Source organism: Drosophila subpulchrella, unplaced genomic scaffold, assembly GCF_014743375.2.
Source record: "Drosophila subpulchrella strain 33 F10 #4 breed RU33 unplaced genomic scaffold, RU_Dsub_v1.1 Primary Assembly Seq415, whole genome shotgun sequence".
In the NCBI taxonomy this organism is placed as follows: domain Eukaryota; kingdom Metazoa; phylum Arthropoda; class Insecta; order Diptera; family Drosophilidae; genus Drosophila; species Drosophila subpulchrella.
The window spans coordinates 77,108-102,320 of record NW_023665632.1 but is presented as its reverse complement, the minus strand read 5'-3'; the positions used below and the strand labels follow the sequence as shown (position 1 = coordinate 102,320).

General features: G+C 39.7%; 4 protein-coding genes across 4 annotated transcripts; all 4 read right to left on the bottom strand.

The window, feature by feature from the left end:
- Nucleotides 1-18,315: 18,315 nt before the first annotated feature.
- On the bottom strand, nt 18,316-20,626 carry LOC119562277 (flocculation protein FLO11-like). The gene has a single exon (XM_037875453.1). The coding sequence runs from the start codon at nt 20,624-20,626 to the stop codon at nt 18,743-18,745; it is 1,884 nt and encodes a 627-aa protein (XP_037731381.1). The 3' UTR covers nt 18,316-18,742.
- A 739-nt stretch (nt 20,627-21,365) lies between these two features.
- On the bottom strand, nt 21,366-22,344 carry LOC119562272 (trypsin alpha-4-like). Its single transcript, XM_037875446.1, has one exon. The coding sequence runs from the start codon at nt 22,319-22,321 to the stop codon at nt 21,491-21,493; it is 831 nt and encodes a 276-aa protein (XP_037731374.1). The 5' UTR covers nt 22,322-22,344; the 3' UTR covers nt 21,366-21,490.
- A 464-nt stretch (nt 22,345-22,808) lies between these two features.
- LOC119562275 (trypsin-like) lies at nt 22,809-23,411 on the bottom strand. The gene has a single exon (XM_037875448.1). It carries the CDS (start codon nt 23,409-23,411, stop codon nt 22,809-22,811), a length of 603 nt encoding a protein of 200 aa, XP_037731376.1.
- A 638-nt stretch (nt 23,412-24,049) lies between these two features.
- On the bottom strand, nt 24,050-24,835 carry LOC119562273 (trypsin-7-like). Its single transcript, XM_037875447.1, has one exon. The coding sequence runs from the start codon at nt 24,833-24,835 to the stop codon at nt 24,050-24,052; it is 786 nt and encodes a 261-aa protein (XP_037731375.1).
- Between the last annotated feature and the right edge of the window lie 378 nt (nt 24,836-25,213).

Here is a 25,213-nt window from a genome sequence, read left to right as displayed (position 1 = left end):
CATGTAAAAAAAATATAGCCAGTTGTTAAGGAAGTCTTTGGAATTTCGATGGCTTGAAAATCTGATTAAATTGCCTTTTTGACAGGCACAGCATATACGTCCTTTAAATTATGTAAACTTTTTTTTTTTATAAATCTATTTGTATAATTTGCCAAAGATTGTTTACATAATTGTCAAATAAATCTTTGGAATTATGCTTGGTTTGGTTTATGCTTGTGAACTCATTTTTTTCATAAATGGATTTTGGAATTAAAAAAAAATATCTTTTATAGACTCCAGATGGGTATACCCTGAATTACCTTAGGGTTCATCCCCATCCAGACACTTGCAAATGAACTTTGGTTTGCCACCTTTCCTGCTGTGGGGAGAGTGCATACCAACATTATTAAATAGTTCAGCAGCAACAAACAAGTCTCGCCTGACAAGGCCATAAAAATGGCGAGAAGGACCTACCTCGAATAAAAAAAAAAGGGGAGAAAAGAAACTGGCAAAGTGCAGCTTAGAGCGCGATGAAGATGAAGGACTTGACTGGCTGAGTTATGATAGCCATAATGCTGCCCCCAAAGCGAGGATGTCAGCAGGCCAAGAGGTTCGTATATTTTGCCCATTCCCCCGATTTGTTTTATTTCTATATTATTATTCTGTTTTATAGAATTTATGTAATATATATTTAACTGCAACAGCTGGGACTCAATTTTGACCCGTCTTTAATTAGGCCAATTCCGCCATACGGCGATTCCTTTTGGGCCAAGTAGGCTCAGCAGGCTCACGTAACCAGGCAACCAAGTATGCATTACAACCCCCTTTTAAAACCCCCCCCCCCCCCCCCCCCCCCCCGTTTGAACACAATGAAATTGAATTTAGTCTAAGGTACCCGTCACGTACTCTCTCCTGGATATGGTCGCCAAAAACTTTCTTTTTTCACAAATTATTTTCCCTCGTTTTGGCCCGTTTTTGAAGAAAACTTTGCTCGGCTGCCGAGAAAGTTTACTGCATAATAAAGAATAGAATAAAAGGAGGGAAAGCATAAGTAGGAGCGGCAGAACAAACAGAAAACCCCAAACAAAACACAAAAGCAGGCAAAATGATGGCCCCAACTTCAAATCAAAATTCTGTGTATGATACATGTTTCGGAGATGGGGGGCCGGGTGGACTGAAAACTTTAAGGCATCTGTTTCGGCATCTAATTGGCTGCAATCGGAAAGTCATTGCGTATGCGTAATGTGCGACAAATCAAGCATACGCCATGCAAGCCAAGCGACCGTATACTTTGGTACTTTATATTTTAGCCATTGATTTCTCTCAGCTCCATTTTTGGGTTCATTTTAATGGGGGGTATAAAATGGCAGGGGCTAGAACAAACAGCGAAATGCCGCAGCATCCGTTGAATTTGAACAATTTTTCTTTGGCCGGGGAAAATGAGAAAAAACTCCAGCGAAATAAAGGAATTGCATAAATTTTTCACTTATTTGGGCATTGGCATTGAATTTTCATATTCACACATATTTATCATTCATCTGTATGCGCATTTGTATATATATATATATGTTAACAAACGATTCTCTTATGGATTCTGCAATTTTTTCCGACCCCTTTTCCCTACCCCCCACAAATGAATGAGTTTTAATTTAAGCATAATTGCTTTCTGCGGGTTTTTGTGTGCGCCCTTGTCTCTGATGCCGTTGACTTCATAGCCCGGGTAGCTTTATACCCTGGACCCATAAATATGGGGGGGATGTGGGTAAAAAATGCCACCATTGTTGTTGAACAACATTTTTTCGTGTCGCTCGCGAAAAGTAAACAAATTCTGGTGGCAATAATAAATACATAAAATTTAAGAATGCCCTTTGTACTTGCAAAATAACATTGAAGGAGTTCAAAAAATTTTAAATAAATAAAAATATAATTGATCAGCTACATTATAATAATTTTTTATAAGTAGCAAAAAAGATATGACCAGGAATCGTGACCAGAACGAAATAATATTCGTTAAAAACCATTCCGAGATAAGCACGCTTAAAGTTTTAATTTTATGTAGCTATAAAATGCTACATCTTGGGACTCAATTCTATGTACAAAAAGAAAACCTTTTAAGCAACCCTCGTAATCTGGTAAATAAACCCCCGCTTTGGCATGTACTTGCTACAACTCGGCATTCTGCATGATTAACAACTCCTTGCGGCTGCACTTCCTTGACCGGAGGAATGAAAATCAATATGAAGAATAATTACCAGACGATGGGGTGAAAATCAAGTCTTTAACCCAGGGAAACTGCTGCAAATTGAAATAAATCCAGGGGCGTGCCAAAAGTTAAACCGGATCCCAAACTAAAACCAGACGGAAGACATTTGTCAGGGAGCAACACCGCAGACAGCGCAATTCCCAGTGCACTCGATGGTCTTAGCCGGGTGTGAAACTGGAACTGAAATGGAAACCGAAACCGAGGGCTTGGCCATAACCGAAACAATCATCATTTGGACACTTTTAATACTTTGCCAGCCATTCGCGCCAGGGGGCCAAAAAAGAGGAGCTCCGAGCTCCGTGCTCCGAGCTCCAGAGATCTCCAGAGCTGGAACTTCAGTTTCGGGCCACTCCACTGTCACAGCTTAATTTGGAGCTGTTGTTGGCCAACTTTGCAGCTGCTTCAAATATCTCGCGGGATTGAAATTTATGCTCTCAAGAAGTTTTCAAATAAAAAAGGCAAACCCAAGCCCCCAATTCGCACTCAAACCGAGCGGAGAGCTCAACAGTGCGTGCTGATTAGTTTTTGTGGCTGATATGTGTCGCTCCGGCTTAAATGATAAAAAGTTGGCCCAACATGGGTCAAATGTTTTCGGTCGCTAATGAAGCAATGGAATAACCGATGTCGTGGGACTACAAAGTGGAAATTGGCGAAATTGAGGGATTATCAAGAACATTAAACACACACATGATTAGATGGAAATTGAACAAGCCTTTTGTAGTTTTGAATTTTTATTCAAGAACAAAAATATATTTAAGGGTTTTAATATGTAATTAATCTTAATGTAGCAATGATACTTTTGAAATAGTTCTTGAAAGAGTACATTTTTATTTAAAAGGGAAACTTATGCATACAATAAAAAAAAGCATTCCACATCTAAGCATTCTTGTTTTGAGAGCGTGCGTGCTTGAATCAAGAATAAATTATTCTTAAAACCATAAAGTACTTTGATATGTATGATTAGTTCAAAAGCTAAATTCATTAAGTGATTCAAAATATTATAAACTGCTTTCAGTACTGGCTTCTACATTTCCTCCCAATATTTTCATGCCACCACATGTTGCTTCATGGCCACGCGGCAACATGGCATCCTTTTGCAACATGTTGCTGGCAGCCAGCCAACGAACATCAACAGCTGCAACAAACAACCGCCCACCAACCCAACCGCAATTTGTAAAATGTTGTGACAGTTAATTTTGACAAATTTGTCTGAAGTTTATCACTTATTGATGACACCAACGATAACAACAGCTACTATTTATGGGTTGCCAATCGAATTTATAGGTTGCATAACTAATTATGAGGTTGCCGGCTAAATTAGTTTTCGACCCCGGTCGACCCTGTTAATTGTAAATGGCTGAAAGTGGCCACAAAAATTTAATTTTTATTTCAAACTCATCAGTTGTTGTTATTGCTGTTAATGCAGCTGCAACTGCAACTGTATTTTTGGTTTTTTGGTTTACTCGCCGGTCTATTTGAGGTTTTATTTGCTGCCAGAGTTACCATAAAGCCTGATTTTATTGGGCTCTCGCATGTGTTTGTTTCGGGTTTTGCCGGCGAGATTAAAAACTTTTCCCATTACGTAAAAATTAACAACTTTTTGTTGTAGCCACTGCCGTTTTTGTTTAGTTTGCTGTTTCGGCCACTTCTTGACCGTAGCGAAATGCACAAATTGTTGCACTCGCCATAGTTGCTGCCACAAAATTTTCTAAAATAAAGCAGTTTTTCGCCCACTGGACGGCTGGCTGCCCTTGGCTTCATTGCAACCCAGCGGGGGGCGGTGGAGATGGGGGCGTGGCAGTTGCAACCATTCGGCTCCATTTGACCAACAAGCATTGTTGATTGCCAATGCCTTTAACTAGGCCACTTTAAGACCAATGAATTTTTAAGAGAGTTAGGACTGCAGTCTTTTGAGTGTGTGGTAAGCACTGAACAGTCGATCCTAAAAGGTGTAAAGTTTAGGAGGGTTTGATTAGAAAAGAGTTTAACTAGTTTTGTGGGTATCTTTTTATGACACTGACATTTTTATTTTGGTTAAATCATGTTAGAAGGGCAATAAAATATTTTTGAGAAAGAAAGAAAGTGTTGCTGTGCCCTTTCACTTACAATGTTGAAGTTGCTATACAAAAATGTCGTAAGCACAATTAAACAAAAATAAATAAAAAAAATATAAACTAATTTATCTTTATTAATAATTTATTTAATTATAAGTTGAGTTAAGATTTCTTGGGAATTGTAGGTCATTTTGTTTTCTCAGTGGAATCAAAAAGTTTATAGCTTAAAAAAAACAGTTTCTTGAGCTTTAAATCTTTTCAAATTCTTAGCTTTTTAAAATACAATAATTTTATGTTTGATATTAATATGTAAATTTATTTATATAAATAAAATTTTTTTTAAGTTGGTGCATGTTTAATCTTATCGAAAATAATCTTAAGTGCTGTATTATAAGTAATATTTATTTACTAAGACATTCAAGAGAAAATAGGTGGTATAGATAAGTACCATACTGCCCCCTTCCTAGTTTCTGGTTAATTAGGTTCTTGGGCCCAAACCAAGTCTGTTTGTTGGGGGAACTTATCAATCAGAGTGGGTTACTGACTCCTATAACTAATAACAATGGCTATTGTTGAAGTAATTTCCGTCGTTGTTAATTGACAGGTAGAGTAGTCATAGGATTGCCACCGGACCTGGTTTGGTATCTTGAAATGTGTTCTAGAAAGCCGATGGCTTCGACCAATATCTCCATCAAGGATCTATCCATACGGCTGTGTAATATTATGTTGCATACGCACAGGCGTCAGTCAATTTCACTTATGGCATGCTAACACTTTTCTTCTCCCCCCAACCCTTTTGGCCAACAAATGTGCACTCTAAGCCAAATTCCGAAATGGTGAATGGTAAATGGTAAATGGTAAACAATGTGCAAATGCCTTTGCCGCCTGGCCTGTGAGTAAAATTAAAACAATAAACGATTCAAGTGGGTGGGCGAGTGCAAGTCGAGCCATCTCCGTCTGGGCCGTAAAAGTTTTTGAATACCTCAATTTTAGCCGCAACAATGGGCGGGGTGATTTTCCATTTTCCGGGGGCTTTTCCCCCCTTTGGCAGACGGCGAAATAGGGGGTTGGTGGCAGAAGCTTGGTGGCTGGTCAACTAACATTTTACCTTTTAGGCAGCTCTCATGCATGAAATTGAAAGAGTAGCAATTGATTGAAAATTTGCCGTGAACCAGGCTTTTGCAGAATATGTACAAAAACAAGGCTGCAACGGCAAAATAAGGATAATGGCTGGTAGCACGAAAATTGCGGTTCACTTGATATTTTTGACGTAATTTGAATTTTTCGCAAAGGAAAAAAAAATACAACTGAAACCAAAAAAAAGGGAAGTTTCATTCGAGTAACAAAGGATAAATTGATAACGCAGCATTATTACGCATATGCCAAGGATATTTAGTATCCTCGCGGTGGGGGCGAAAGAGGCGTAGGCGGCGGCGGAGGCGTGGCTGGAAAGAGACAGATAGAGGAAATAAGCATTGCAGAGGTTCCAACCCACTTGGAATCAACTAATCCTACTGGCAAACATTACGAAAATGTGGCAAAGAGCACAGCGCATTTTTGGCGCATTTCACTTTTCAGGATTATTTAGAATTTATGCATAAACAAGCAAAAGGACGTTACCCAAAGTCATTTGTTTAAGTCAGCCATGTGAGTGGAAAAGCAGGGCGAGAAGGGGTTGGGAAGGGGTTGTGGAAGGGGTTTGGAGCCAAGCCATTTATAGCCATCTCGTCTGCTGTCTCTCGGCTGTCAGGCTGCCTTTGTTCTGCCTTCATTTTTATTGCCACTAGCAAAACAATTTCACATTCGCCACTTACCCGGCGGAAAGTCAACTTGCAAATTGCCGAAACGCCCAGCGAAGTTTTCCCCAATTCCAGCCCGTTTCGCCTCCCTTTTTCGACTTCAAATTGGGCAGAAGGCCTACAAAATGTTGCAGGTCCTCATGCATAAAAGAAGAAACATCTTGAGACAATCCAAAGTCGGGAGTGCAACAAAAGTCCGAGGCTGACACTTGGCTACGTCCTTGCCTTCCTTCCGGAAATGGTCATTAGCATTGGGATTGGTATGTGGATTGGCTTCGGCACTCTCACCTGGTCGCCTCGAGTGGCCAGCGGAAGGTCACAGTCAGAGTCACGTAGGGATGTTTATTAAATAATTTATCGGTGTGCTTTCACCTGGATTTAGAGAGATTTGTTACCTGGAAGGGGTGAAGGTTGTCTTCAAGAAAAATGCTGTTACTTGTTTTAAAAAAAAGTTCATGTAAAGACAACATATGTAGGAATTTATAAATTGAACAAAGCATAAGAAATAGATTTTGTGTTGGATACTGTCAATGTAAATGCTTATCTTTATTTGATTTTTTTGTACACCAAACCCGCACTACGTAATAAAAAGAAATCGACCCACAGTTGTATTACAAACCGAACGTATTTAAAAAAAATATTTATTTATTTTTCATTTTATCAGAATTTAGTAAAACAAAAAGGATTTCTTTGGTTTTTCTTTAATGTTGCAGATCAAGGACCTACAATTTAATATTTTAATAAGTAAAAAAATAAGTAAACTTTTGGCTTAATTGAGTGTTTCTTAAAGTTTTTGATGCATATTTTCATTTAAGTTCCTCATAAATATATTTTAAAAAATTCACATACGTCAGCTAAGGATTTGTTCTTGAAAAGTCCCATAAACTTAACTTTCTATCCACCCCCGAACAATCGTCACCGGTATTTAAAGTACTGAGCTAAAAGTTGTATTTGTCTTTCCCTGAAGTCCATTTAAATTGCATGCCATATTTAAATCGTTTTATGGAATTAGCCGGCTTGTCAATGTGTGATGGCAAAACCTCGATGCACCATCAATTTGGGAAGACAAATTCGGGGGAATTGCAGGGCAGGCCCACCCGGCCACGCCCCCCGACAAGCTGCACTAATTGACGGAGCCGGAAAGTTGGTTTCGTTTCGAGAGGGGCTCCTCGGATGGTATCAGACATCAGGTCGGTTTGCCATTGTCATACATGGCGTATACGTCATATGGCAATTTTGAGAGTCGACCGAAACTATGAGTGCAATTGAAGTTACTTCTCGAGGATTGCAGCACTTGAATTGTCCTTTGGATGTTGACAAGCCAGCTGGCAGTCCGTTAGCTTGGCGGAGGGTGGGTAGAAGGGGTTAAGAAGGACCAAAAGGAGCAGGAGGGATGAAGGATGGGCAGAACTCTCTGTGACAGAAAGTTTCTGCAATTTTCGACTTGACTTGGCGGAGATTCAGGGAGTCAGGGAGTCAGCAGTCAGGACTCGCAGGGTCTCGAGACTTCCCGAGTCCGCTCGCCGACAAGTTATTTTATTGATAAACTTTTTGCCGAGTGGCAAGCAGGGAGAAAGCTGGGTGAAAGCAGGGGGATCGGCAGGGGCGGAATCGCTGATTCGCCCGCTTCGCCGTTTCGACTCTTTTGACGTTTTCTGCTTTCTGCTGCTGCCACTCGACGGCTTCTTCTGCTGTCTTCACATTGTTTGGCTTAAATGGCATTAAATCCTTTTAATGCTGGGCTGCCAGAGGGGCCCGGAAGCGGGCACTTTGGGGAAATCAATTGTGCTGATTGTCCTGCAATTGAGCTGCCACCCTATAGCCTCTCTTTTTTTTTTTGTTTCGCCTTCTTACCCCCCCGATTTTTGTCGACTTTTCCTCTGGCTGAGTATTTATTTTTTTTGCGCCCCAACACTTGGGCACATTATCCTATCCGTATTCGGGCAGCTGAAGGCAAATTGAAAGATTTCTATGGCAAAACTGTTGCACGAACTCGCACAGAGTCTGCAACGGAATGCCAGAACATCTTCATTGCCATTTGATGGCCTGCGACTCGCAGAATCCTGGAATCCTTGAGGCCCCGAGGCCACCACCTGCAATGTGTGTACATGTCGGTATTCCCTTCGTTCATCGTCTTTATTGCCACTTTCGAGTTGCATGAAATTAAACCCGTTTTACGAGCAGGAATGCAGGCCTTTCGCTGCTGCAATCTGCTGAATCTTTAAAGCCAATGCCGCATGGCAATGTGCGATTTTGCTGCCTTTTAATTATGGAAATGTGCGGCTGAAATGGAAAACCTTCGAGTGTTATTAATTACAAACAAAGCGAGAGAGCCTTGTCAAGGACTCGGCGCTAAGCCAAACCACTCAGCCGCACTGTTGCCCATTAGGCACCGCATCCAAGCAACCAAGCGGCCAGGCTAAAATCCAAAAGGCTAAAAGGCGACTGCAACAAAAGGCCGCAGCCGAAATGCTGCAAATCTTTTAGTGAAAAATCTGGAAAAGCGTGCGGTCACGTGGCCGTTTCTCTTTTTCTCATTCCCTCGATAAGAAAACGCTTAGAAAAGCGTGACCACATCATCAGTGAGTCCACCTGAATGGCCGCCACCTGCTCCATGCTCCAAGCTCCATTTTCCATGGGCCATGGTAAAATTCAGGTGGATGCAGTACGACCACAGCCGCAAGATAAACTCCACAAAAGACTGGCGCCGGAGGAAAGCCAAGGAAAACGCAACTTTAGCGAATTCTGCGCTCTCTTCTAAGTTTTTAGTTTGTGTTTCTTTTTTAAGATTTATTTTTCCCCTTGCTCCTTTAACCGCTTCGCGTTGAATAAATCATCGTCTTCTATTTTTTTCGGCATGCTAGTCTTTTTTTCTTTCTTTTGTCCGACTTTGTTTTTCCTGCTGCTCTGGTAGTCATAAAACAATTGACGTTAAATGTAGCTAAATGAAAACTCTGCCAGGAGATGGAGGCAGCAGCAGGAGCTGAAGGAGACTTTTGTCCATAAGCGATTTTCCAGCCGATTGAAAAGATTCTCAAACAGACTGCCAGTTGATTCTAAGTAGATTATCCCGGGGATCCAAATGGAAGTGCAAGTGAAGTGCGTTATTTACTCTTCTTCTGTGGGGCAGGTAGTACCTCCATTCAACATTCTGCATTCAAAATAAATAATCCGCTTTCTTGTGGCTTATTTGACGAATAAAAGCTCAAGTGACGCACTCAATTCCAGACATCAAACGTAATAAAATGGTCCTTAAATCTGTTCACACACTTAAAGCCATCTTTATTGCTATTCCCAATAAATGAAACTTAAATTCCCATTAGTAATTAAATAGCTTAAAGCCAAGTGAGACAGATTTACTAACTTAACTTAAAAATTTAAAATAAAACAATTTTCACTCACTAAATAATTTAATCTTTAAGCACTAGCCCAATTATATTATATTTGATTTATGAAATTCTTCATTATAACTGCTTAAGCTTAAATCACTCGTTGCCATTCCCAATAACTGAAGCCCATCTTCCTTTTTAGCCTCCCAAAAACTTTCTTCGCCTTGCTCTATTTAAAATAGTTCCCTAATTTTAGCTGATGCATTTGGCTTTGATGTTTGTTGGCTTACAGAGAATATTCTAGGACTAATTAAGTTCTTGACTGGAAGGGCTTTGCAGACATTCAGTCTCAATCTCAGAGACGCTATTCACATTTAAGCCAGGCTACTCGACCCCCTTTGCTTAGCCTCAAAAGTGTTGCCTACTTTTGGGCCCCACTGCACATTAGTGCTACGCCTTGAACTTACTTATACTCAAAGGAAGCGTCCTTCTTCACGCTGCTCGTTTTGATTTATGCCAAAAAATGGCTCGGAATTGCCCAGCACCTACTCCAGTTGCTCTATAAACACACACGTAAGTACAGACATCTCGAGTCTTTTAATTGACTTTAATTTCCAACACCCAAACAGATCTTGGAGCCGTCGAGCACGTCGTCCTTCAATGGCTTCACTTGGCCATTGTTTAGCCGCTTAAGGCCTTTTTGGGGAGTGAAGCTGTCAGGCGGGAGAGCGCTAAAATAAACATACGGTTGCCAAGTTAAACACAGCCACACATTACCACATACACGGGGAAAATATTTGGCTGGAGAAATCGAGAACGGGATTGATGCAGGTCAGCTTAATTTGGCTTAAATGAGACGCATGGCGAACACAGAATCAACCGAAAGGATTTATGTGGAAAATTAAACTTATAATTGTTTAACTTGATAGCAATAGGCTTAAATAATTAAAAATTAAGGAAGTTTAAACGAAATACGTCTTGCTAATTAAGCTGGTGATTCACATATGTCCATATTTATTAGATGGTTGAATTTCATTTGCATCATTGCCAAAGGCCATGCAACACTTGCTTCGAATCCATCCAATTACCTGGATTTATTTAAAACAGGTTTAACAGGGTTTTTTTTTTTAATTTAATATAATAATGTACCTTTTTTTCTAGGTTGCCATGACCTTTTTTAAAAACTAGTTAGTTAGTCAAAATTAGAGTAAGGTTCATATGGCCATAAGACTAGAATATGTTAAAACAAAGATTTATATTAAGCAGGGCCGTTTTTAAAGCTATAACTTTTTAAACCAAAAGGAAGATAGAACTTTTTAAAAACGACCACAAATTGCATTCTCATGTGAGTTGTAAGTTGCTTTGCTTAAAATTAAACAAACTTTTTTTATGTTTAGAACTTGGACCGTTTGGAAGTATTTTCTATTAGATCTTAGAAGGGAAGTTTTTCCTCGGTGTATATCCCAAGCTGGCATGCATGGATGTAGATGTGCTGTGGCACTCACACACGGACACTTAAGTTGCCAACAAGTCAGTGCCGAAGCCTATGCTCCTTGGTTTTTCCCCAGCCCTCACTCTTTTCCAGGGGAAAGGACCGTTAAGGCTACCGTTGCTGTGTCGCTGCTCAAATATTTACATTCCATTTAGGCGCCGGCCTGTCTGGGATGTCCTTCTGCCGCTGCCGCCGCTCTGCCGCCACTCTGCCAGTGTTCTGCTCTGCTGAGCTGCCTCGGCTCCTGTTGACTAAGGCACTTCATCTTCATTTCACAGTTATTTTCAACTTCATTTGCGCGGTAAATAGGTGAACAAATACGCTCACTCAGCCGTACCACCCACGGAGTCGCCTTCCCATCTCATCCTCATCACCTTCCCGTCCCCTTCCCATCACCTTCCCATCCCCTTCCCATCCCCTTCCTTATCCATTCTTTGGAAGGAGGTAGATCCTGAGATCCCAGTTTGGCGGGCAGCACGCCGCCTTGGCATTAATATGTGCCCTCGTAACTGTGTCACGGTGTCGTTTAACTTATTAGCCTCCATGGCTGGCACAGCCTCAACCGCAAGTCGGCCAGGTTCTGTGGCCTATTTGCATTAGCTTAAGCATTTTTCTCCTCTGGCCTTTAAGGGGGAATATTGACTTTGGCGTATTCCTCGATAACGACAAGTTAAAGGTTAGTTAGAACCTAATTTTGATTGACATTAAATTTGATGAACTGAATTCGATGAGGTTCAGCTAAATATATTAGAAATATACGCATTAATAAATGAATACTTTAAGCTATAAGGAAGTGTAATATTATTACATTTAATAAAGAATGTCTTTTATTCCTGATTTCTCCAAATGTTAGTTAACATATTAGTGTTAGTTTTTTTTATGTTTAAGCCTCCACATAAGCCATATAATTTAAATATATTAATTATATTATTATTAAACAAACTTCAATATGTATAACTGATATAAAATACAAATTTATAAAAATATATGGCTTGGAAAAATGTTATATTGTTATAATAACATTGTGTGAATATTCTAAAAGGCTACCATATGGTAAACATAAAGTTGATTTTTAAGCATTGCATGGTTAAGTAATGGCTGTAAATGACAGTAAAGAGCTTATAAATTATTACATTTTTCCTGGCTAAAAAAAAGACACTTTTGGAAGTGTGTGTGTTGCTTCGGTGGACCAATTACCTTAATGTAAGTTTTTCCGAACGTGTTTTTTTTATTTGTCCACCTCGCTGATGGGGTTGACAAGTCGGGCGCAAAAAATGTCGGTTAGCCGAACCGAGAAAATTTTGCCAAGTGGCTGACGAGACGTTTAGGGGGGAGGGGGTTGGGAAAGCGGAAAAGCGGAAAGGCAGGGGCGCAGATTAAATAATTCATTAAGGAAACTCGACTGTCGTCGGCACTGGCCCACATCTACTGCTTCTCTGCTGCTTCTTCGAGATGTTTTGATAAGCAAGGGGTAATTAAGCCCAGAGCTGCTAGCTGAGTGTTGGCCGTAAAATTTGTTGGCGGAAAGTTTGTTCGCGCATAGATGACATGAATTTAAATAGAAATTAAATTAAAATGAGTCGCTGGCAGCGCAGCGGCCGAAACAATCACGGCTTAAATTGTGCAACAAATTCACCAATAAGGGAGAAAGGGAGAAAGGGCAAGGGGCAAGGGGCAAGGGGATGGATGAAGTCGGGGTCAGTTGGAAAAATATTTAATAGCTGTGCGAAATTGGCGCAGCTTGTAAACATGGCCAGAAAGCCAAGGCAACTGCAACTGTAACTGCAATTAAAAGGCAGCCTGATAATGCCCGGGTCTGCGTGAGTATCTGTGTGAGCATGCATTTATGTTGTGCACACAGATGCATATGCAGGTGCACTGAGAAAAATCGTGTACTTGGTAAAACATCTTTCAGATCCTTACGTCATGATGATATTAAAATGTAACATTTTGCATACAAATTGACTATATATATTATTAACACCAATCAATATTCGTTTTGAGAAAAAAGATATGTTGATATTCTTTAAAATTTAAATAACTATATGGTATTTCAAAAGTATTATGTTCAAAGTAAGTTGTTTGAACAAGTATTTCTGGGACAATAATTTTTGAAACCATCTAGATTTTTTTTCAGAGAGTGCGGAAAAGCAAAATGCATTTATCGGTTTTGACCTGAGAATATCAAATTGATTCTCACATGTTTTTATCTGTGTAAAATTGACACTGGCAGAGCTTCATATTTAGCATATTCTTGTTAGTGAATATTTTTCAGTGCACCTGTACGTGCACTTCATATGCATGACAATGTCATGGCAACTTGTAAGGCAACACCACTTATCCTGCCCCGCCCCCTTTCTTCCTTTTCAGATTTATTGCAGCCGGAAAAGAGCCTCCGCTTCGGTGTGTTTGCCATTCAGCTTTCAGTTTTTTCCAATATATTTCGGAGATGGCCCATTGTTGGCCTTGGCACCACAATCCAACATTCCATGGCAGCCAAACCGCTGGAAGTAACTAAATTGCAACTGCATTCTCGGCTAGAGTTCCATTGTTGAGGCGTATTTACAATAAGAATTTATAATGTGCTGTTGCCTGGCCATTGCTTGTTGCATTTTAGCCTGCTTGCGGCAAGTGTGCGATCTTAAATTCTTCAAATTCAACTATAGTGCAGACAGTGGCAAAATATTGACAAATTTAATGAGATTTTGTAATTTTAATCCAAAAGTAAATGTTTAAAATGTACGTAAACCAAATCGGTCATACATATTTGCATTAATTTGTGCAGCTCCAAATAGGTTTTAGTAATATCAATCAACCCCGAAACTCTTTTCAAACTATAACTATAATATAACTATAACTATATATAACTATTTAAATATAATATTTATTTATCACTTGGGGTTTATAGACAGGGTCGCATGCGACGAAACATTGTATGTTCAGAATATTTCTCCTTTTCTCCATTAATATAAATTTCCTAAGACGACAAAGATTTTTAAAACGTTTTGAAATATTAGTCTGTAGTTAAAACTATTTTTTTTTCTATTCGACAAAGATGCTAGTCATCTGAATGACATTGTAAGGTATATTATTTGATATAAAAATATATCTCTTAAGGGCAACCATATTTAAATTCCAATTAAAGCATATATACTATTATTTTATACAAATTAGTTATATGAGTTCCTTTAATACCAACACATACTTAAATTACTGGCTAATGTGTCGCTGCGGGTGGACTCATCAAAGTCAGAGTTAAAACAATAGCCAAACGCAACGCGTAAAAATGCAGCTAATTAACGGAGCTCAACCGCATTGCCATGGCTTCCGTTTGACATGGTTTTGTCATTAGTTCCGAGTACAAAACGAGTGCATTAAATGCTGCAGAAATACGTAGCCTTTAAAGCCGCTTGTCCCAAGCCAAATGGCATGCATTGATTTATTGCCAAACTGAGCCGCCGCTACCAACTCCCTTTTGGCCATGGACCTCGCTCAGCTGCCGGGGCGACGCTTTGCTCGCCGGTGCATGAATGTCACTGCCGGGCCAAATGGACAAGACAGCCAGTGGAAAACATCCAAACGAACATCCAAACCCACATCCAGCGAAAGGGTTAAATGGCACTGAACATTGGCCAAAAGGAGGGCAGCAACAAATAACAAACAGGAAGATGGAGAGCCGCAAAAAGTGTAGCAAAGAAATCAGCGCACGTTAGCAATTAATAATGGGGGAGAGATCCCAAAGTATTCCAAGTCTCTGGGTCTCCGACCGGGATCCACAACCATTCGGCGGTCTGCGTACGGGGACCCCAAAAAAAGATGCCACCAAGAAGGGAATAGTCGTAAAGAAATGAATGTGGAAAGGAAACCTCCCTACAATATCGAAAAATTACAAAGCCTGGTAGCTTAAGTCATTTGTTAAAGGAACTGACCTAAGTATTGACCTCTTGATTAATTTCATATGAACATTAGGGTGGTCTAAGTAAATAAACCTTACCCTCGTCCTTTTGGTAAATTTTTGTATGGAATAAATGTATTATTATATCTTATATCTTGTATCTAATTTTTTTTTAGGAATGTGTCGTTGCGTCTCAAAGTTTTTTTAATATTTAATCATACAAAATTTTTTAAAAGTACTAATTTTCCTAAAAATCATTCTTGCTTTTTTGACTTATTCAAAACATTCTTTGAAAAAGAGTAAACATATGTATATGTAGAAAAACAAAAACTATTCATTCTTGGAACCTACGGTGCCTTATGAAGATACATTTTTGAAAAAAGCCATCAGTGCGTCTTTGAATGCAACGAGAGGACCCTTTCATTATAGTTTAGGGTTCCTTGAAGTCCCTAAAGTGCACTGTATAAGCTTGGTTGAGTACAATCTTACAAATAATTATAACTATCTAAATAATAAAGCTAGATACATTGAACATTTCCTTTGAAATATTTTATCTTTTGGAGTTCCTAAGGGTAGTACAGATCCATTAAAGAAAAAAACAGTTAAACTTATCCAACAATTTTAATTAAATAAGCTTAGGAAGAATGGTTCCCCTTTTTAGAAAATCTTTCCAGCTCTTTCCCATAAGCTTTAGTTTATTATGGCTGGCTGTGCCAATTTAAATGGCCATTAAAGCCGGGGTGCTGACAGTTGCATAATACAAAAAATTAAGTGCCACGTCCAACCGGCCACGCCCACTGCCTCTCCCCCACCCACACACACCCATGCACACACAGGGTTGTCATATGTAATTATTAATTTCTAAAAAGCCATTCAAAAATAATATAATTTGAAAATGCGCGCGACGACGTGCCGGACACCAAATGTCTCTGATTGTCCGGGATGGTCGAGGGGTTCCGGAGCGGAAAATGGAAAACGGCACGGGCAATGACCAACGGGCAACGACTGCTCAGTTACAAATGTTGTTAGGATATTAATTTATGTGTGTGACAAAAACCCCATCCCCTTCCTCTACCCCTGGACAGGGCCAAATCAATATTCCCGCGGCGTAAAGAAATATGCCGAATGGCCAAAAAGGCATCCCGCTGACTGCACCCGTCGTCTATGTTTTGCATATGTTTTGATTTAAAAGCTCACGCACATACGGAACTAATCCTAATTTAAATGTTTTTGCCCCCTATTTTTGGCTCTCAAATAAGGAGGGAAATTTAATTGTTTCGTTGTTGGGCGGCAAACTACAAAAAAAAGAAGGGGTGAAAGAAAGAGAATCGCTTTTGCATAACAAATTCAATTAAATATCCTAGTGCATGAATTAAAAACATATTATACTTAATTGGAAAATGAAAATTTGGTTAAAATAATATGTGAATGGAGAAAAAAAGAAAAAGAGTTTAAATATTTAATCGCCTGCATGCGGTTGCCACTGAACAATAAGAGTACATTATTTGAAAATAAAATAAAAAGCACTATTTAAACACTTCCATTATATGTGCACTAATTTCGGCTTTCAATGCTGAGTGCAAAATACAGTTAACATTTATTTTTCGCAATTCAATTCGCACTTACTTACATACTTCGGTCGACTTGCCATAAATTGTTGCAACGCTGCTCTGTTGGCCATAATAATTCTACTTTTCTCCCACAAATCTCCGCAATTCCCAAAATAGTTTTCAAAGCGCGTCAACAAATTTATATTTGTGCGCGCCAAAAGCAAAAAGGCCAACAGAACCATTTTGTGCAAACAAGTTAAATCAAATATATTGCTTCGATTTGCTGCTCTCGGTCTTTTTGGTGTAATGGGTTTTGTTTTGTTGCCCGGCCAATTGCCAAACACCAAGTTCAACAGCAATTAAAATGGCCAAAAAAAAAAAAAAAGGAAGAAACGATGGATGCACACGAGGAGAATAAGGGAAATAAATGCATTTGACCAGCGGCAAGAGGAACATTTCGGCTGCTTATCTTATAGTTGCTGCTAGTTAACAAACAACCCAAAAACACCAACAATTCCAACAACCTAACAACTACAAAAAGTCGCAGCGCGAGGGACAGCAACCCATGAAAACTTTGCTTTGCCCAAAAACAGAACATTCCGCTCGTCCAAGAAGCCATAAAAATGTTGCTCACCCGGCAGGGTGATGCTAAATGGGTGGACTGGAGCGTGAGATACAGTGAATCTTCGCCAGAAGGGACGAAGAGTATACATACATGATATAGCTAGTAATTGTTAGACCCACACCTAAAATAGTTTAGAGCGAAAAAACAACAAGAGCACATGTTCTTAACTTCAAAATTCGCATTCTTACTTAATCGAGAAGAAACGTTCTTGAATTCAAGAAGAAAGTACTCTTTACTCGTACTTTAACTCGAGTTTAATGAGTTATGGTATTCTTGTATTATTGCTAGTAATTGTTAGTCCCACACCTAGAATAATTGAGAGCGGAAAAACACCAAGATCACATGTTCTTTACTTCAAATTTCGCATTCTCACTTAATCGAGGAGAAACGTTCTTAAATTGAAGACTCTTTAATCGTACTTTCTATAAAATCGCTAGTACCTTGTTCGCTTATAGAGTGCTCACTGTCTGTCAGCGTTGGTGTGCGCACGTAAATCGCTGTAATAGAAACATTGCATTTTATTGCAGTTGTCTTCGTTCTCCCGGCTGTCCTTTCCCTGGTTTTCCTTCTCCCGTTGCCTTCCCCCCTTTTTTTTTGTCTTTCGGCCAATAACATTCTGATAAATGGTCAGAACGGCTTTCGTGTCGATGTCCTTGAGGCAGGAGCATCAGCATCGGCCATCTGCAGCAGCTGCCCACTCTTGCAGATATTTGTCTAAGCAGAGAGAACTTTTCAATTTGCACTAAAAGTATTTTCCTCTGCGAGGCAACCTGGCCCAAGTAAATCCCATGTCCCCAGATCTTGATTTTGTCAGCCCGAACGTGGCGAGCAGAACCTGAACGCGGTTGCACTTGCCACAAATGGATGCAGGCAGCTGCCAGGCAGCTTTATAAATGGTGTCAACCTAAGGGGACTCTTCATCACGACTTGCCACCCCACCAAGTCTCCAAGTTTTTATGCCTCAATTTGTCTTCGGCTTCTTGTTGGCCGACCAAAAACTAAACTTTAATTAACTTAAGTATATGGGAGAGCTGGAAATTTGATCAAGCACTTTTGACCATTTTCGTAGATGGTTTCTCTATTTTATGGGAGCGTTTTACTACTACTGACCATATTTACTTTTTGATTTTTTAAGAGTATCCCAACTTCATCATGCCGCATACCTTTCTTCAATTCTGTTTCCGTTTGACTTGACCAGCATGAATAATGCAAATGTCCAGGGGCTGTTGTAGTAGACATTTCCATGGACGTAGCCTTAGACACTCTGAGTGGAACCCAAGGATTGTGGTTTCGGGAGAAAAAAGCCAAACACATGAGGATAAATCGAGATAAGCTTCACTCTGAAATCGAGCTTCACAGTTTTTCTTTTATTAAGGGTGTTAATTAGTATCATGTAACTCATATACATATGTATTAATTCTTGTTTTCTATTTGGTGTTGGTGACCTGCGCATTTTATATAAATCTAAATCATTTGCAAGCTAACCTGAACTTATTTAGCATTTCATAAACCCGATTTTGAAAATAGTTATTAAAAATTGCTTACTTCTAGAATGTTACATAAATAAAGGCTTCGCGGTTGAACTTACAATGTGTGTGGGAGCTTTTTATTTATACATTTTATGGATTTGTCTGGAGATAAGAGTTAGGATTCTATAGCTTATATACAATATTAAGAACAAAATGTAAAATTATTAGACCATTACGATAAAACACAAAATAAAATGGAATACCAAAATATGATAAATGTTTTTTAATTATGGAACTAAAGGCTTTGGTGTCACTGGAATAGCACCTTCTTCATCACTATAGCTAACTATATGATTTGTAGTGGATAACTTAGTAGTACTAAGTGTATTAGTAGTATCTGTCGAACTGGGAATAGTGGAAGTAATTTCAGTTCCAGAAGTGGTTTCAGGACTAGAAGTAGGTGAAAGTGTAGTACTAGGTGTGATAGTAATATCTGTGGGACTGGAAATAGTGGAACTAGAAGTAGTTATAGGAGAAGAAGTAGGTGAAGGAGTAGTACTTGGTGTAGTTTCTTTGGAGCTGGAAGCAGTGGAACTAGAAGTAGTTATAGCAGAAGAAGTAGGTGAAACAGTTGTACTAGGTGTAGGTTCTGTTGAGCTGGAAGCAGTGGAACTAGAAGTAGTTGCAGGAGAAGAAGTAGGTGAAACAGTTGTACTAGGTGCTGTTTCTGTGGAGCTGGAAACAGTGGAACTAGAAGTAGTTATAGGAGTAGAAGTAGGGGAAGAAGTTGTTATCGGTTTTTTAGTTACATATGTGGAAATGGATACTATGGAACTTGAAGTACCAGAAGTAGTAGCTTTCGGAGTAGAAATAGGTGAAAGAGTCGAACTAGGTGTCTTAGTTGTACCTGTGGTACTGGAAATAGTGGAACTAGAAGTAGTCATAGGAGAAGAAGTAGGTGAAGGAGAAGTACTAGGTATAGTTTCTGTGGAGCTGGAAGCAGTAGTGGAGGAAGTAGTTATCGGTGTACTTGGTGTAGTTTCTGTGGAGCTGGAAACAGTGGAACTAGAAGTAGGTATAGGAGATGAACTAGGTGAAGGAGTAGAACTAGGTATAGTTTCTGTGATACTGGAAATAGTGGAACTAGAGGATATTTCAGTACCAGAAGTGGTTTCAGGAACAGAAGTAGGCGCTGAAGTAGTAGTAGGTGTATTAGTAGTAATTGTGGAACTGGGAACGGTGGAAATAGGAGTTATTTTTGTACTCGAAGTAGTTTCAGGAATGGATGTAGGTAAAGGTGTCGTCCTGGGTGTATCACTAGTAGAAATAATAGAACTAGAAGTAGGACCTGGAGTACTAACACTTGTACTACTAGACGGAGTTGTGGTAACATCGTCGGCCGTATTATCCTCTATCCAATTCTGGAACCAAATCACACTTGCGTAGACATCGGGTTTCTTTGAGCATCCGCCCTCGGATAGAATGCCCACGAGATATCCATTTCTCACAAGCGGAGCTCCTGTGTCGTAGGAGCATCCTCCGGCGCCGTACTGGGTGCAAAGGGTTAGGTATGAGATGCCATTATCCCAGAGACCGAACCAAACTCCACGGTCCGCGGCGCACTGCTCGCGATTGTAGACGCTAACCCAGACCATCTGTAGATAGTCTGGAAGACTGCCAAAGCACCTGTCCCACCAGCTGCCCCACCAACTGGTGGATCCCCAGCCGGAAACCACACACCAGGAATAATCCACCGGTAGTTCCTGAGACAAGCCGATGGGATTCACTGTTTTCGAGGTCTTCAGCGGTTCGCACAGCTTTAGCAGGGCCAGATTGTTGTCGAAGCGCCAGTAATTGTATCCACGATGACTGATGATATTGCAGACATCCACCAATGTTCCCGTACCATCATAGTCCCTGGAATTGGTGTCCACACGCACTTGAACCGAACTATAGTATTCAGAAACACACGAAGCCGCCGTAAGGATGAATTTTGCTTTTATGATGGCACCACTGCATATTGCAGTGCCGTCAATAATGACTTCCGCCTGATAGGGTGCATCAGCAATGTCCACATAGTAGCCTCCAATGATGCGGTTCTGGATCTCTGGATCACCAAAGGTAATCCTTGTAAAACCAGCCAGTAGAAGGGGAAACACCAGCGTGATCATTGTAGCAAACTGAGTTAGGCTCTGCTTTGGAAACTCTTTTTATAGGCAAACAACCCCCACTTCTTATCGCTGAAGTCATACCTCAAATTGAGTAATGGTATGCCTACACTGAGAAAAGTGTAATAGTAAATGTAAGTACTTACATAATGAATTCAGTGCTTCGCATTAAAATTTAATCCAAAAAATAATATTTAATGAAAATCATATTAACAACTTAAGGACAACATTTTTTTTCATATTTAAATAAAAGTTTATAGTCTTTAAATGGTTTGTTTTATAAATTAAAAAGCGAATAAGAAACTTTTTGTTTTTTTTTCAGTGTATAAGTAGTTATTCTGTTCTAAGTTCTATCTTAGTAGGAAGTATTGCTTGTTACTTACTTTTATCAGAACTGCATAGTTTTAACAATTATGAATAATTAAATAAATAAATTGGATTTTATTGTGCCCTTTTAAAAAGGTTTAACCGAGGTTAGTTTTCAACCTTTAGTTTTACATTACGTTAAGAACAACACAAGGTATGTATTAATACACGTTACTCATAGAGTAAAGGGTATATTTTATTCGGAAAGAAGTATGTAACAGGTAGAAGGTAGAAGCGTTTCCGACATTATAAAGTATGTAAATTCTTGATAATGATTACTAGCCGAGTCTAACTAGCCATTTTCGTCTGAATGTGTAAACGCATGTTTTCATGGTTTCTCTAGTTTTTAATAAATAATTGGATTTTTCTTTGGCCATTACCTGTAGCTTTACATGAAGCTAATGACAAGGATATATATTTATTAAAATATGTGCTGATTGAAAGAAACGTTACCAATTAACATGTATTTATTATAATATTTTACCCTCACTTAAGGCGTTGTTACTTTGAATTTTTATCCAGCCAAGCCTTGAACTTGATGAGATTGGTGTAGATTTCAGGTCGCTGGGAGCAGCCGCCCCTGGTCAGGATGCCGAGCAGTTTGCCATCGAGGGTCAGGGGAGCTCCCATGTCGAAGGAGCAGGATTCATTACCGACCTTATTGGTGCAGAACAAGTCTTCTGTGATTTTTGCGTTGGGATTGGTATCTCTGGCAAAACTCGTTTGCGGCCACAAGCCCAGACACTTATTGTGATTGTAAAACTTCACTTCCGCCTTCAGCATCTTGTGAGCCAATTCATCGACGCACTTGGTCCAAAACATTGCCCACCATCGGAAGGATGCCCAGCCATGGGATACTGTCTTTGTGCCATCTGCTGGTAACTTGTTTATCACCTGGATATTCTTGATCGTTTTAGAGGGCTTGATCGGGCTGCACAACTTCAACATGGCCAAGTTATTGTGAATGGTGTGGGTGGTAAACTTCTCATGAACGATGATCTTGCAAACGGCGACTTCGGTAACTCCAGTGCTGCGATCAGTGCTGCCCAGGCGCACCTTTATCGCCTTGTTCATAAAACCATCCACACATTTGGCAGCCGTTAGTACGTGGTTCCAATTGTAGACAATACCAGCGCACTTGGCTTTTTCCGTGATCGAAATTGATGCCGTCCATGGCGCTGTGTTTATATCCACGGGTGTACCACCAAGTGTCCTATTGTTGCACTTAACCATCTCCTCTTCTGCATCGTCATAAACTGCAGGTTCGGGATCGGGATCGGAAAGTACGAGCAGGAATAACCCTAGAAGGAGTGGTAGAGCTTTTAGCAACATTATAGCGAATTAAATTGGTTACACCGAGGTCTGCGGATTTTATAGTACGTACCAGAGAAAAATCTTAAAAATGAATTTGTTATGCTGAACGGCTTAAAAATATTTTACGGTATAACACCGTGCCCATTCAGTTTTAAAATGTCAACCTCTGGTTCTGTAACTTAACTTAAACTTAAGTCTTTCAAAAAGAAAATCTTTAGTAATGCTTTCATTAGATGTAATTGTAACTATATTTGTAATTGACTAAATGACTGGAATTTATTAAAAAAGTCATGTCAACTTAAACATGATTTAGTATATAAATTCATAAAATATGTTAACTACAGACCCATTTTTCTCTATGTTGCCATGACCTTTTAAGTTAATTTCAGTTTCATAAGTCCAAAAGTGCTCCCAAATAAAGTTCGTCTAAAATAGTTTTTAAAGATGCAATGAATTTTATTTTATTGAAGTACATGCAAAGACTTTTAAAATTTGCCCATTATATCTACTTTGTATTGGCTTGCAACCATTTTATGTGATAGAACACATTGACAAAAACATCGGGCTCAATGGAACAATCCCCAAACGACAAAATGCCCGCCAACTTGCCATCTATGACCAATGGAGCACCCTTATTGAAGGAACATAACCTCTGCTTCTTCTCGGCGCAAATGTTAAGACCCGTAACGCTGATGGTCGGAGCGGATATTTTTCGCCTAGCGGCACACGCCCTTAGATCGTACAGTTGCACAGATTTCTTTCGTAAAATATGGGGTTGACAAGTATAATACGAGTTGTTATAGGATCCGTATCCAGAGATGAACGCCTCAGCCCCGTTTTTAGGCTGCTTGTAGAATATGGGGATTTTCTGGATATCTTCAGAGGGGTCCAGAGGTTCGCAGAGCTTCAACAAGGCCAGATTGCTGCCCTGCTTTGTTTTGCTGGACTGAGGATGGATTTTTACTTGGCAAACTCCCGCAATATCTCCAGTGAATTTCTCAGTATGGCCTAATCGCACCCTCAGATCAGATGGTAATTTGTCTCTGACGCAATCCGAGGCAGTTAGGATGTAGTTGGTGTTCAAAATAGCTCCGTTGCATATGTGCATTTTTTTAAAATCAACCAATGCCTGCCATGACACATCCTTGGCCAAAGGTCGTTTGCCAGCCGACTCACATTCACCTACCCGAATGTTTGGAACAACCGACCAGGGCAGGATGACTAGACAAAGTACAAAAGCTGCTTGGAGCATTTTGTTTTTTTTAAGTTCGTTATTGATTGGGTTCCACTATTTATAAGACCTTTCAACTGTGTCATGGTTAATTGATTTTTAATTTTTCTCACTTACGCAATGCTCTCTGGTATTCTATGTTTTTTCAAATTTAATTGAAATAACCATGGCCTTACCAACTGGTTGATTTTTTACCAACGCTAGCGTAAAAAATCACGCAACCTACAGAATAATGTGTTTATAGTTTTCATTATATATAATTTTTTTCTTGCAATAAAAAAAACCAGTCAGTAAGCCCGAAAGACTCAAGCCAGTGCTGAAAGGGACTTACCACTTATGAGTTCTATATGTCATGGGATATTCTCCTGCTACATATTCTATACCCTCGTCGCATAATATAAGGTAATAATACAAAATTGTGACGTTTATTTGATTAAATAAACATTATTCAGTTTACTAAAAATAATTATATGATTTTATGCAGGACAGCTAATAGTGTCTCTAACTTTCAGTAATTACGTGTCCTTAGTATTAGCTTGTAGCCAAGTCTTGTGTTTGAACAAACTGACAAAGACATCGGGCTTTCGGTCACAATCGCCAAGGACCAATATGCCGGCCAGTTTGCCATCGATGACCAAAGGAGCACCCTTGTCGAAGGAGCAGTACTTCTCCTTCTTAGCAGTGCAAACTTTAAGATCCGTTGCCAGTGGATTGGAGAACCAATTCCAACCCTTGCGTTCACTGGCGCATTTATCTACATCCATGAGCTGGACATTGGATTTCCGCAGTACCGCCGATGAGACAGTCCAGCATGGCTTTACAATCCATCGCCACCAGCTGAGGGAACCCCATCCAGCGACCGAGGCCTCGGCTTTGGAGTCCTTATCGGGCTCTGTGTCAACTATGGCGATCTCCTTGACCTCTTCAGAGGGGGTCAGTGGTTCACAGAGGGTCAACAAGGCCAGATTGCTGCCGAACCCTTTTTGGCCGACGGAGTTCGGATGGGGTAGAACCTTACAAACTGCCATAGCCAATCCTGAGTCCCGATTGGCATTTCCCACGCGAACCTTAAGACCTGGTATTTTCCTGCTTTTCAGGCACTCCGAGGCAGTTAGTATGTGCTTTGTGTTAAGAATTGTCCCTATGCATATGTGCTTATTATCATGCTGAACCGATGCTATCCATGGCACGTCCTTGATCGCCGTTACATTGCCAGAAAGCCCACAGTTGTCATTCACATTCTGTGCATCTGCTGACCACGGCAGGATGGCTAGGAAGAGTACACAAGCTAACCGGAGCATTTTCGCATTATAAGTCCGTTACTACTTGGCCACCTTTTATATATTTATAAGATCTTTCAACTGTGAAATCACTAATTGATTTCTAGTTTCTCTCACTTATATATTGAGACACAAGCAATTTTCCAAAGCAAATCAATATTTTAAAAATTCCTAAGAATGTTACTCTAAAGGTTGGGCATAAATTCAAAATTTCCTCACGATTTCATTGATTTAAAACCTACTAGAAAACCGCTCTTAGATGGTCTATGATGATCACTATAGATGGCATGATATATAATATATAGGTCGTACATCAATAGAATAGGGGACAACAAGAATCTGGTATAAAATAATAATATACTTTGATTATTATTATATACCAATCATTAATTGGTTACT